The sequence below is a fragment of the Tursiops truncatus genome, chromosome 1, assembly GCF_011762595.2.
Source record: "Tursiops truncatus isolate mTurTru1 chromosome 1, mTurTru1.mat.Y, whole genome shotgun sequence".
In the NCBI taxonomy this organism is placed as follows: Eukaryota; Metazoa; Chordata; class Mammalia; order Artiodactyla; family Delphinidae; genus Tursiops; species Tursiops truncatus.
This window is the reverse complement of record NC_047034.1, coordinates 165,236,243-165,249,158: the sequence shown is the minus strand read 5'-3', so window position 1 is coordinate 165,249,158 and position 12,916 is coordinate 165,236,243. Positions and strand designations below refer to the sequence as shown.

Genomic DNA, 12,916 nt, shown 5'->3' with positions numbered 1-12,916 from the left:
GCCCTTGCTGAGCCCTCTGCCTGGAACACCCTCCCCTTCTCTTGGTCTAGCAACAACAGCTCACCCTTGGCCACTCAGCTTGGCCAGATGGGACGAGGCCAGGAGAGGCCTCTTACCTTCCTCCTTGGAGCTCCCAGAATCCCTCGGACCCTCCTTGATTGTACGGCACACAGTATTGTAATTGCCTGTTCCCTAAGGACTGTGACTATAGCTTTTTACATCCACAATCTAGTTCCGGATCTGGCACTAAGTAGGTGTCCAGAAGTGTTGAGTGAATGACTGAGTGAGTGAATGCCGGCCAACCACCCACATGCAGAAACGGTGCCAAGTCACCGAGGCTCCCCAGCCCTGGGCCAGCCTGCCTGGGGAGCAGAGGGACCATCCATCTTGCGTGGCTCTCTCAGGCCAGCTGTCCAGCACTGGCTGACTCTACTGTAGGGAGCCGAGCCCCGTGGTGGTGGAAACTGCACATCTCAGAGCATTCCATGGGCTGAAGCTTGCCCTTCTTCATTTGGTCTTTTTTAAAATAAATTTATTTATTTATTTATTTATTTTTGCTGTGTTGGGTCTTCGTTTCTGTGCGAGGGCTTTCTCTAGTTGCAGCGAGCAGGGGCCACTCTTCATCGCAGTGCGCGGGCTTCTCAGTTGCGGAGCACAGGCTCCAGACGCGCAGGCTCAGTAGTTGTGGCTCATGGGCCTAGTTGCTCCGCGGCATGTGGGATCTTCCCGGACCAGGGCTCGAGCCCGTGTCCCCTGCATTGCCAGGCGGACTCTCAACCACTGCGCCACCAGGAAAGCCCTTCTTCATTTGGTCTTAGATAGCCTTAATGTTATTGTTTCAAAAGGAAATACTTTTATTTTTTTCTGATTATGAAAGAAATTCATGTTTGTTGGAGGAAATATTAAAGCAACAGAAAAGAATATAAAATGAAGGGGTAAGGCTCTCCTGGCAGCCCCATTCCCAGAGATGACCAGAATTGACAATTTTGTAAAAATCCATTTAGACTTGCAAATGCACGTAAACCATGCAGAAACGTGACATGTGCCGTATTCTGCTTGTTAGTATCTTCTTTCCATGTTGTTTTGGGCCTCTCAAGCCTGCTTTCTTTCCTCTTGGTGCTAACAGAGTGCTAACGTGTGGTCTTGAAACCCACACACCCTCCTGCCTGCTGGTGAAAGATGCCTCAGGAAAATGAGGTGGAGAACATACTCCCTCTCTCCCTAGAGCTGCAGAAGAGAAAACCTAATACACATCACAAAACTTTCCTTCCAAACTTTCCTTAAACAAAGAAGGCCTGTGAGACATGCTGGCTTCAGAGATGGATGCTGTGAAGTCTGTGGTCCTGATGGATTGTCTGTTAGTAATTTGCGTCTGCTAAGAATGCTTCAGTGGACCCCTTTGTTTTCTGACATGACAAATACGTGTGAGTTGTCTTTGTTATGCCAGGAGAGCACTGTTTGCGCTTTCCCTTCTACACTAGTGCAAGTGAAAACAACCACCACAGGTGAAGAAAACCGATGATTCTGCTAGATTTCTTATTTATCCAAAGAGTTTAGAGTTTGCTTCTCATTTAAATGAAGAAACGCACATATGCCTCTATGTTCATTAATATACAGCATGATATACATGTTCTAAATGTTATCTAACATATAAATATCCTGCTCTGTATTGTGCTTTTTTTTCTTAGCCACATATGGTGGATATGTTTTTATATCACAACATACACGTAGCTCTACCTCATTCTTTTTTTTTAATTTTTAAATTTATAATTTTTTTAGCTCTACCTCATTCTTTATATTATTGCCACTCCTTCAGCTACTGTAGCCTTTACACTCGCTGACACTGAGTCCACATTAAGGATACACTGTGATTTATTTAAGCAAACCCCCTACTGATGGACATTTAAGTTGTTTCCAAATTTTGCCTCTATAAACAACGCTACAACAAGCGTCACTGTCCTTAGGTCTTTGCACACTTGACTAATTATTTCTCTACAGTTCAATCCTAGAAGCAGAATTCCTAGCTCAAGGGATGTGCATATCCAAATGCTAATATACCTTGCTGATTATAAGTGAGGTTTTAGGGAGGAGTCTGCACAGCATGGAGCAGGTTAAGACCAACCACCGGCCAGACCTACTACCAACTCGCTGCGTGACCCTGGCTAAGCCACTCCCCCTCTCTGGTCCTCTGCTGCCATTAAGTGAGGGCAGTGATCTCTGAGGGTCGTTCCAGCTTTGGTGTTCTGTAGTCCTGCCATATCCTGTGGCAGGGAAGGCTTAGGGCGGGCCCATCCTTCATCAGAGGATGAAGGGGCAGGGACTCACCCTCAGGTGGGTGCCAGAGATGGGGCCTGGAGTGACCGGCTTCCATTGCTCAGAGCCTTCCTCCTGGACACTCAAGCAGTAGCCTGTGACCGGTCCGGCCCCTTGGTACAGTGGGGGCTCCCACGTCAGCATCAGGGATGTGGCCCGCACTTCAAACGCCCGCACGCCATACGGGGGTCCTGTGGGAAGACAGGGTAAGAGAAGGAGATGGATATCCAAATGGCCAGCCAGCCAGTCGGGCAGTGAGCGGGTGGCGAGTCAGCAAGCTTGTCAATCTTTCAGTCCCAGCCAGGCCTGGAAGTGCCTGCTCTGGACATGGTGGGGACCTGGCCGGCCTTGGCTTCATGGCAAAGCTTGGTCTGTGTCTGAACTAGAGTTAACTCTTCAAACTGTGCTCAGTATCACTTCCTCTGGGAAACATCCTTGACCCTCCCCATCCCTGTCCCAGACAGCATTAATCTTTCTAATCTCTTTGCCATTTCAGTGTTTAATGTAGAAGCTCAGGGTGTGGACTCCAGAGTCAGATCACTGGGGTTCATGTCCCAGCGAACACCCTTTTTCAGGCTATGGGGACTCTGGGCAAGTTACTTAGCCTCTATGTTCCTGTCTCCTCATCGGTAAAATGGGGCTAATACTAGTTCTTATAAAATAGTGCTGCTGTGAGCATTAATGACATAACTTATGCAAAGTGTCAGTACATAGGAAGTCCCCAACAAATAGCAGTTGTCTATAACTGTCGTTGTCTAAAGCATCACACGTAGTGATTATCTGCCATTCAGGTAAAGGTTTTGTACAGAAAACAGAACTGAGCTGAACAGAATGATGGAAGGTTGTCATCCTTCCTTCCTAAGGGGGAGATGAAGGGCTAGTGTGTGAGAAGGCTGATGGCGCTGCGGGAGTGGTGCAGAGGGGGACCAACCTGCCCTGTTTGTCCAGGATTGGGACACAGCTGGTAATACTGGGATGGTAATACTGCGGTGGTAACACTGGGAAAGCCCTGGGCAAACTGGGACGAGTTGGTCACCTAGCAGTGTGCCTTTGGGGTTTGAGATTGGTCTGTGTTGAGAATCGGAGCTCAGATGGGGTGTTGAGCTAGAGGATAGTTTGGATGGGGGTACAGGGCCAGTCAATGGCCAAGGTCAGGGCTCTTGACTTGGCAGAGTTAAGACTGTGTCAGAGGTTACAGGGGGCAGGGGTCTGGTGTTTGGGACCAACAGAGCAAGCTGGAATGCACAGCGAGCCCGGCGGCAGCGGTCATCTTGTTTGGGGGAGGGGAGGGGAGGGCAGGGGCTGGGCTTTGGCGCCTCCCAGCCGCTCACCTGGCTGAGGCATCGTCCACTTTTTGCACTCAAACAGGCTGCTGGGTGCCGACAGCTCTCCAACACCAGCCCAGTTTACTGCCCGGGCACGGAACTCATAGAAGTGGCCTTCATGAAGGTCACTGACCTTGAAGAGCAAAAGCACAGACCGTGAAGGCTGGGGCTGGGGAGGCAGGGGACGAGGTTCACAGCAGGAGGTCTATAGGAGCTTCACGTAAGACTGGTCTGCACTTGACAATCAGCTGGATTGTCGAGGCACCAAACCTGAGGCCTCTCTCAGCCTCAGGACCTCCAACCCTGACCCCCACTCTCCACCCACACAAATCAGGACACCAGGCCAGTGGCCGCATTCCAGCCTCACCTTGCACATCTGGGTGGGGATGGGCTGCTGGTTGACCGAGTGCCAGTCCAGTTGCTCTGAGTCGTGTTGGTCCAGGAAGTAGCCCAGGATCTTGCCCCCTCCACGCCGCTTAGGGGGTTTCCACCCAATGACCATATAATTTTCCCCACAGTTCAGGAGGGCGAAGTCATATGGAGCAGATGGTGCAGCTACGGGGAGGCAGGGGGTGAGGGCCACTGCTCCCGAGGGGCGGCCGGACTGGGCGGTGGGGCCCGAGGGAGGCAGTGAGCCTCCCCCAGTGGGTGCCCACCCTGCTCTGGGGCACGGACTTAGCCAGTAGCGTCCACTGGTAATGCTGACTCAGCTGCGTGCAGGGCACCTGGGCCTCCGAGCTGGTCAGACTTCACCCCATGGCCTCAGGCCGTTGCTACTTCCTCCCCAAAGGAAGGGGTGGTGGGGGTCAGCACCAGATCCCGTGAGAAGGCTTCTGCCCCATGGCCTCTGGAGTTGGACCCTCCAAGAGGTGGTGGATAAGCCCCCTGCTCTCTGCTCAGCCCAGGTCTGTCCCCAGAGGTGTGCAGGCTGCACCTGCCCCGTGGACTTACCCAGAGCCTGCTTGACCTTGACGGGTTCGGTGGCGGCTGAGCTCTCCCCAACTCCAGCCTCGCTGACTGACCTGATACAAAACTCATACTCCTTCCCTGTCCTCAGCCCGGGAACTGTAAACCTGGGAGAGAAATGTACAGCCTTCAGGAAAGGCCAAACCAGCAGCAGGGAGACATTCCTGAACTTTCTAGAACAACCTTGTGGGGATAAGTGGCCACCAGCGTGGTAGGAGTTGAGGCCTCAGTTCTTGCCTAAAGACCTTGCCCCTGCCCCCAGAGTGATGCCTGCCCCATGGAGGATGAGGTCCTTAAGGTTTTAAAGGATGTAGCTTCCAGAGCCCATCATTAAGGTGCGAATACGCTGGGAAAGTTACCAGTTGAAGGCCCAGGTAGCCAACCCCTAAACTGAGCAACTGGTACATCTCTAGGACTTTGGGCCTCGTCCTGGAAACACAACAAATGGCTCTTCTGATCTGTACGGTTGCTGTGACTGAAGCACAGAGTCCTTTTAAAGACCCCTGAATTACCAGCCAGAGACGTACAAGGACACTCTGCTTACAGAAAAATGTCCTCCCATCCTGTCTCTTCTTTTTTTTTTTTTTTGTGGTAGGTGGGCCTCTCACTGCTGTGGCCTCTCCCGCTGCAGAGCACAGGCTCCGGATGCGCAGGCTCAGCGGCCATGGCTCACGGGCCCAGCCGCTCCACGGCATGTGCGATCTTCCCGGACTGGGGCACGAACCTGTGTCCCCTGCATCGGCAGGCGGACTCTCAACCACTGTGCCACCAGGGAAGCCCCTGTCTCTTCTTGATAAGATCCAAACTGTGAACCTCTTTTTTCCCTTTTCACTTATCAACATTTTCCTGTAGCAAATCTTGTTCTACAGGGAGCTTCCCTCGGCCAGTTGACCCCGAGGAGTTGAATGTTGGAATGTCAGAGGGGCCTTTATGGATCAAACCATTCAGTTTCTTCATTTTACAGGTAGGGAAGGGCTTCCCCAGAAGGAATGGGGTGAGCCAAGAGCACACAGCCAGTTAGGAACAACCTGGACCGAGCCCGGGTCTCCCGAATCCCAGCGCAGCGCCTGCCCGTTCAGTATTCATTCATTCAGGTCTTTTTTGAGCATCTCCTGTGAGCCAGGTTCTGAGGAGCTCATGGAACGGTGGTGGACCAGACCCTACCTCCCAGCTGAGCTCCCTTCACACCATCACCCCAGGCAGCACTGCTGGGCTGTTTAGCCTCTTTCCAGCCCTGACACATGTAACCGATGACATGCGCACATGTGACGAGGTCTCTGGACGTACCAGAGGATCACGCCACGCCCCACGTGTGGCACGTTCTTCCGACATGCCACTTTCATCACATGACTCTCCCTCAGCTCCTGTCCTCCCCTTCAGGGACGGACATCTGAATGCAAGTCAGGGGAGAGATGTCATCCTAGGGATAACCTGGACTCTGAGCTCATTTGTCCAAAACCCAATTAATTATTCTCCAACTGGAGAACTTTAGCAGTGACAAAGCATGAGTGACCGTGAGGCACCGTGTGCCAGAGGGGCACCAGGTCCTGTTCCCTTTTCTGGGTGAGATAATCTTGGGGCTCGCAGCCCAGGGTGAGGGGAGCCCACAGGTGTGCTCAGGGCCCAGCTGGTCGTCTGATGGAAAGGGAAGGGGGGGTGGGTGTCACCACCTGAGCCCCTGCCCCCACAGAGCCTCAAAACGGAGAGAAGTCATGAGTCCAGAAGCCTCGAGGGTTCTGCCTGCAAGGACCGGGGCCACCGAGTGAGGAGGGAGACTCAGAGGGGAGTGGGAGTGGCATAGGCAAGAGCACAGGAGTCTGGGCGGAGGGTCAGAGAGGGCGAGTCTCTGTGCAGAGGTGCCCGGAGAGTGAGGGGCGGGTGTGGAGCCTGAGCCCCAGCCGCCCTGGCTGCACTCTCTGCCTCTCTGTCTCTAAGCTCCTGGAAAGACAAGGCCTAGGCAGTCACCACTACCTGCAAACAGCACGCTCCTAGTGAGTGTTGCCGCAAAAGAGGCCGTCTGGGCCAAGTGCACTTACTAGCTAGGTGAGCTTTGGCAAACTCCGTAACTGCTCTGTGCCTCGGTTTCTTCATCTGTACAGTGATAATAGAAATAATAGTCCTAAGTTCAGAGGATTGCAGCTAGAACTGAATGACCTAATATATGAAAAGAACTTAGAACAGTGCCCAATGCCCAACGTACCGTGAACGGCAGAGGCTTCATTATTATTCCGGCCCTGCCCTAGGGCAAGAAGGGGGTGGGGGCAGACTCACCTGCTGCCCTGGATGGGTTTGTTGTTAACTGTTTTCCACTCAGATGATCCTGCCTCCCGGGAGTAGATGTAATAACCCAGGAGCTCTGGGCTGTCTTTCACAGGATCCCAGGTCAGGGAGACAGAGGTCTGCGTGTCTCGGAAAGCTTGAACTTGAGTTGGAGGAGGGACAGTGGCTAAAAATCAGAAGTGTGGACTGAGTGAAGATGCTGAGTTACACGGCTGGGGAGGGGGAGGTGTGTGGGAGAGGCGGGGAGGTGCGCACATGGCAATCAGGGGGGGCACGTGCGTTGCAGACATGCCCTGGGGCTTTGGGCAGCTCTTCCCTAGTCCCAGAGGTGTCCTCCAGACTCTTGTGTTCTGAAAGTCTTCTCTCATCTTACCTCCAAACATCTCCGCTTCCTCACTAAAATCCCCATTCATTAACCCTACTATCGCTCTCTCTCTTTTAAAAGTCACCAGATCTGACAATTTTCCTCAGCCTTATCTTTGATCTCTAGGAAACTTCATTTTATTTCCCTTGAAACTTTAACTTTCATGGCTCCCTGAGACTATGCTCCTTGAGGTAGGGTTTGCCATGATGTGTTAAATGGACAGATCTGGATGGATGGATGGATGAATGGATGGATGGACGGATGGATGGATGGATGTCAGATACAGGACCTTCCTAGTTCTCCTTTTCCTTCTCAAACTCCTTACACATCCTTTTGTGGCTCCCCCTCTTTCTTGTTGTTGTTGTTTTTTTTTTTTTTTTTTTTTTTTTTTTTTTTTGCGGTACGCGGGACTCTCACTGCTATGGCCTCTCCTGTTGCGGAGCACAGGCTCCGGACGCGCAGGCTCAGCGGCCGTGGCTCATGGGCCCAGCCGCTCCGCGGCATGTGGGATCTTCCCGGACCGGGGCACGAACCCGTGTCCCCTGCATCGGCAGGCGGACCCTCAACCACTGCGCCACCAGGGAAGCCCTCCCCCTCTTTCTTTTGTCACCACATGTGGGACTCCTCCAAGTGTCTGCTCCTTGACTTGCTCCATTTTTCTCCTCTTTTCTCATCTCAAGTGTCCACCTATTCCCATGTCTTCAGCCCTCACCTCTCTGCAGGCGACTCCCCAGGCTTTACCTCCAGGCCTGCTCTCTCTCCTGAATTCTAGAGCCTCATCTTCCATTTTTCCCTGGACGCCTCTCCTTGTGTTCTGGTGGTGCCTCAAAGTCAACAGGCAGAGGCTGAACTCAGCATCAATCCAACATAAATCCTGTAACTACTGAGTGCCTGCTCTGAGCCAGGCTCTGCATCTGGCCCAGGGGAAGTACTGAGAAACAGACTTGGGGTCCTGGGCTCAGGAAGGTCCTGTCAGCAACTTCAGCCTCTCAGGTTGAAGACAGGCTGACAGTGGATGAAGGCTGGGTGGTGGGAGAGGGTAGAAGGAGGGCACTCAGGGGCCCCATGTGTCCAAGAGACCTGATTCTACCCGTAGGCAAGAACTTGAGCTGAGGACATCCATGTAGGGAGTAGTACTCACGCACCAACATCATGATTTCAAGACCTGAGGATATGTTTGTGGTATAATGTTAATTGTAAGAGGTAGAATGCAAAGCTCTACACGTGGTTTGATTGGACTTTCAGAAAGATGCATTGGCGTGCATGCGTCAGAGACCAGAGGCCCAAGCGCCTAGATGTTCACAGTGGTTACCCTTGGTCAGCGGGATCCTCCCTCCCTCCCTCCCTCCCTTCCTCTCTCTCTCTCTCTCTCCCTCTCTCTCTCTCTCTCTCTCTCTCGCTTCTTTTGTATTTTCCCATTTTTGTACAATAACTTCACTTTCATAATACAAGTAAATGTCTTTTCTTTTTTCCTCTCCTCCCCTCCTCTCTCTTCTTTTCTTCTCCTTTCCTTTTCTGAACTGTACCAGAACCTTGCCCTAAGGCTGCCTTGTGGTCCAGAGACTGCCCACATCCAATCACAAACCAGTCACTGGCCAGGCCCCTGAGTCAAGACTAAATGTTAACCAGACCAGAATTAAAGAAAAACTCCATTTGCCCACCAACCTATTTATACTTACTATGAATATATATCTATATCTATATATTTTTTTCTACATTATTGAAACAGTACAAATCTAGGACTTTGGAATCTTCCCAAACAGGCCTTGCAGCGTATCAGGCTCTTTTCAGATGGGCAGCGCTACAGCTGGTTCCTTAAAGGACTAGCTGGTGATGGCAGGGAACCTTCTGATCTTATCAGAATCCAGAGGCCTGAGAGGAGAGAGGGAACCCCGGGAAGTCAGGACCAGGATGGAGCTGCCGCTGGGAGATTCGGGAAGGAGCCACAGGTGGGGGCGATAACCAGGCCTTCAGAACAGCGGGTTTGGCAGGTGAGGACACCGAGGTGCACAGCTCAGAAATGACCTGCCCAGGCCCACGCTGTGCTGCAGATGAGAGGGGTCCCACCTGGTGAGGCGGATTGGGGTGGGACCAGGGAGAGGGCCGGAGGCCTGCCCTGGGGCTCACTCCTGGCTGCACAAGGTGGGTTCAGGCCCTGGTTGGAGACATTTAGAACTGAGGGACCACTTGGTCACACTCAGATTCTGTGCTGGACCTGGCTGGATTCTGCAACCTGTGAATTGTTGATCTAGAAAAAAATGTCTATACTTTCAAGAGCCTCTTGCCCAGAGAAATGTATCAATAATTCTTGATGGTCTAAAGTTTTACAGGCCTGTGATCATGTTGCTTTTCAGCTTCGTGATAGGTAGAAGTGGTCAAGGACAGAGAAACGGGCACGGCTGCGTCCCTGCAGCCATGGGGTCCCGAGCCCCGGATGCTGACAGCCTGGTCTGGCCTGGCCTGGCCCCACCTCCTGCATCACACAGGTACCTGGCTTCCCCCTCAAGGCGATGGGCTCGCTGGGCTCCGAGGGATCGCTCATGCCGTACTGGTTTATCGCTCGCACTCTGAAGACGTACGACTTCCCTTTCTCCAGATCCAAAAGGGCGAATCTCGGGGATTTCACAGGCGTTTCTGAGTTGATGGCCTCCCAGGTGCCGCTACCTATGACCGACTGTGACAAGGGAGAGAAACTTGCCTTTGGTTAAGTGGTTGCCTTCCCACATGTGCTCTCACTAACTTCTATCCTTGGCCCAGGCTGCCCCTCAACACCTGAACTCTGGATCCACCTGCCTCCATGACGTCTCTACCTGGATGCCCATCGAGCATCTCACATTCAACAGAACTGACCCTGGAACTTGCTCCCCTGCCAATGCAGCCCACATCGAGTTAGTGGCACCCGTCCTTTCAGCTGCTCAGGCCAGAACCCTGGGAGCCATCCTGGACTCTTTCTCTCATTTCTCATCCCCCGAAGATGCTCTGTCAACAAACCCAGTTGGCTCTACCTTCGAAATTTATCCAGAGTCCAACCATGGCTTTTCACCCTCATGCTCCCCTCCACAGCCTTGATCCAAGCCACCATTGTCTCTCACCTGAGTTACCTCAATAGCCTCCTAACTGGTCTGCCTGTTTCTACCTTTAACTACCTTCAGTCTTTTCTCCAAATGACAGGCAGAGGCATCCTTTTACAACACAAGTCAGATCACATCCGTGTCTGCCCAGAACCCTCCCAAGCCCTGCATCTCCCTCAGAGTGAAATTCTCCATGGCTTGACTCCTGCCACCTGTCTGGCCACATTCCATGCCCCCCTTTGCCCACTCACCAGGCTCTGTGTCCCCCTGCTGTTCCTTGATGGTGCCAGGCCCAATCCCTGCCTCTGGGCCTTTGCACTTGCTGGTCCCTTTTCTTGGAATGTTCTTCCCCCAGAAATCTCTGGTTTGCCCCTCACTTCCTTTGGGTCTTTACTCAAAACTCACCTTCTCAGGGTGGCCTCCCCAGCACCGCCCCCCATATGAAAGGTCAGCAGCCCCTCCCTCAACACTTCAAATCCCCTCCATGCTGTCTGTCTTTCTCCTAAGCTCCTACCATTAGCAAATGTGCCAAATACTTTTCGGATTCATCTTCTTTGTCATCCATCCCCCACCCCCTACTCCAATCTCAGCTCTGGAGGCAGGAGTTTGTCTGTTTTATCCACCACTGAGAACAGTACTGACGCATGAGAGGTGCTCAGTCTATGTTTGTGGGATGAATACATGAGTAAATGGATGAATTCTCACAATAACTCTGCAAAGTAAGGGTTAATTTCCCCACCAATGAGGAAATTCAGGTTCAGGAAGTTTTGGTAACTTGGCCACAAGTCACGCATCTAATAGCTGGCATATTTGGTATTTAAGCTCAGGTGTGGGTACCCCCAAACCTGCTCATTCTACACAGCATCAGGGGCCCCAAAGGCAGCCATAAATCCTGTGTCTCTGGGTAGATAGAGGGTGAAGAGCCGAGGGTGATGCAGGTTAATAGGCACCCAGAGGCCACTTCTGCCGAGTCTGGGTGTGAGAGTTAAAACCTAGAAGCCCTGGGGGGACCCACTGACCCTGCCCTCTCTGTGCTTTTCCCTCCCAAGGCCCACCTGGCTGTCAGTAGCCTAGAACCCAGGTAGGCTAAGAAATCACTACAAAAACCAAGGAACACGGCTGAGCACCCACTGCGTGCCAAGTTCTGTTCTAAGTCTTGACGTGCTTTAGTTAATTTGATTCTCACATCAACCCTATAAGATGTACAATTATTATGTCTATTTCATGGAAGAAGAAACTGAGGCACAGAGAGGTTAAATTTCTTGCCCAAGGTCACACAGCTAGTAAGTAGCAGAGACAAGATTAGAGCCCAGGCAGTCTGACTCCAAGGTCTTAACCATTATACGCTATAGCCTCACAAAACAAATCCTCCATTATCCATAGCTTTCCCATGTCAGAGAAATAGGATCACCTGTGAATGTGCAGAGAGGCCCATCTGGACAACGAGAGCCACAGACTCTTCCCTGGAACCTTTTTATTCCTTGATTCACTAAACCTGTACCGTCCACCTGCCATGTGCCAGGCACCATGCTGGACCCAGCGAGTAATGAGAAGGTAAACCTGGTGTCTTCCTTTAGGGGGATCAGAGGCAAGAGCATCTCCTTGGGAAGGGTTTACAGTCCCAGGGCTGCGGGCCCTGGCTATGTGCTGCTTTTATTTCGCCCTCACAGGGTAGGGTGTCCATTCTATGCTGGAGGGAACTGAGGCTCAGAGAACTTAGCAAAGGAGCTCACACAGCAGGTCAGGAATGAAATGGATCTTAACACCATGCTGTTTTTTACTCTGCCACAATGCCTCCCCTCCACTGTGAAATCCATTTCACATGAGCTGCCTCCCTCCCCAGTCTCCTGCCCCTACTCTGCCCCCAGGGAGAACCGCCTCCTGGTGCTACCCACCTCCACCCCCCATGCCCTGTATGTGCTGTCTGCCAATGACCCTGGCAGGTGGGCACCATCCTGGCTTCCCTCCCACCCTGGCCCTGGCGGAGGTTGGGTGTTCGACCCGATGTGTGACCAGGTGCCAGACAGACTTGGGGTGCGGGTGTGCGCAGGACATGGTGGACCTACTGTTGCTATTGTCTGTGTCTCTTGATTTTGTGTATTTCCGTGAACAGCTTCCGGAACTGCCATCAGTAACTGACCTCTCAGGGCTGGAGGTAACCTCGAAAGGTCATTTAATCCACCCGCCTGCCTCTGTGCGGGGCTATGCTCGAGCCTTCCAGGCAGGAAATTCTCTTCTCTTCAGGCCTCCCAGGGGACACTGTCGGGGTCTCCCAGCACCTCCCTGAACACCCCCCGCCACGTCCTGGTAACACAGCGCGTCTGTTTCTCAGGCCGGCCTGGGGCTGGGGCCCTTGGGGTCTCCGTACCTTCTCCAGGAAGTACGTCAGTGGGGCTTTGCCCCGGGGTCTTGGCTTCTCCCAGCCCAGAACCACATAGGCCTCGTGGATCTCGCTGGCGTGGACATTGGTCGGGGGCGACGGAATGGTCACGAAGTCTGGAATCAGAGCCATCGGGGGTGGGGGGAGATGTGTGGGCCGTCGGAGACCCCAGATCTCAGCCCCTCACTTCATTGAGGAGGGAACTGGGGCCCAGAGA

General features: G+C 52.6%; 1 protein-coding gene across 1 annotated transcript in view; it reads right to left on the bottom strand.

The window, feature by feature from the left end:
- Positions 1-12,916, bottom strand: part of MYOM3 (myomesin 3) — a 47,455-nt gene that overhangs the window by 17,464 nt on the left and 17,075 nt on the right. Inside the window, exons 14-20 of the mRNA XM_033841260.2 lie at positions 12,688-12,815; positions 9,739-9,922; positions 6,876-7,050; positions 4,590-4,711; positions 4,006-4,193; positions 3,645-3,771; positions 2,326-2,504 (exon numbers count right to left, since the gene is read on the bottom strand). Coding sequence (XP_033697151.1) covers positions 2,326-2,504; positions 3,645-3,771; positions 4,006-4,193; positions 4,590-4,711; positions 6,876-7,050; positions 9,739-9,922; positions 12,688-12,815 — 1,103 coding nt within the window. The remainder of the gene's footprint in view (positions 1-2,325; positions 2,505-3,644; positions 3,772-4,005; positions 4,194-4,589; positions 4,712-6,875; positions 7,051-9,738; positions 9,923-12,687; positions 12,816-12,916) is intronic.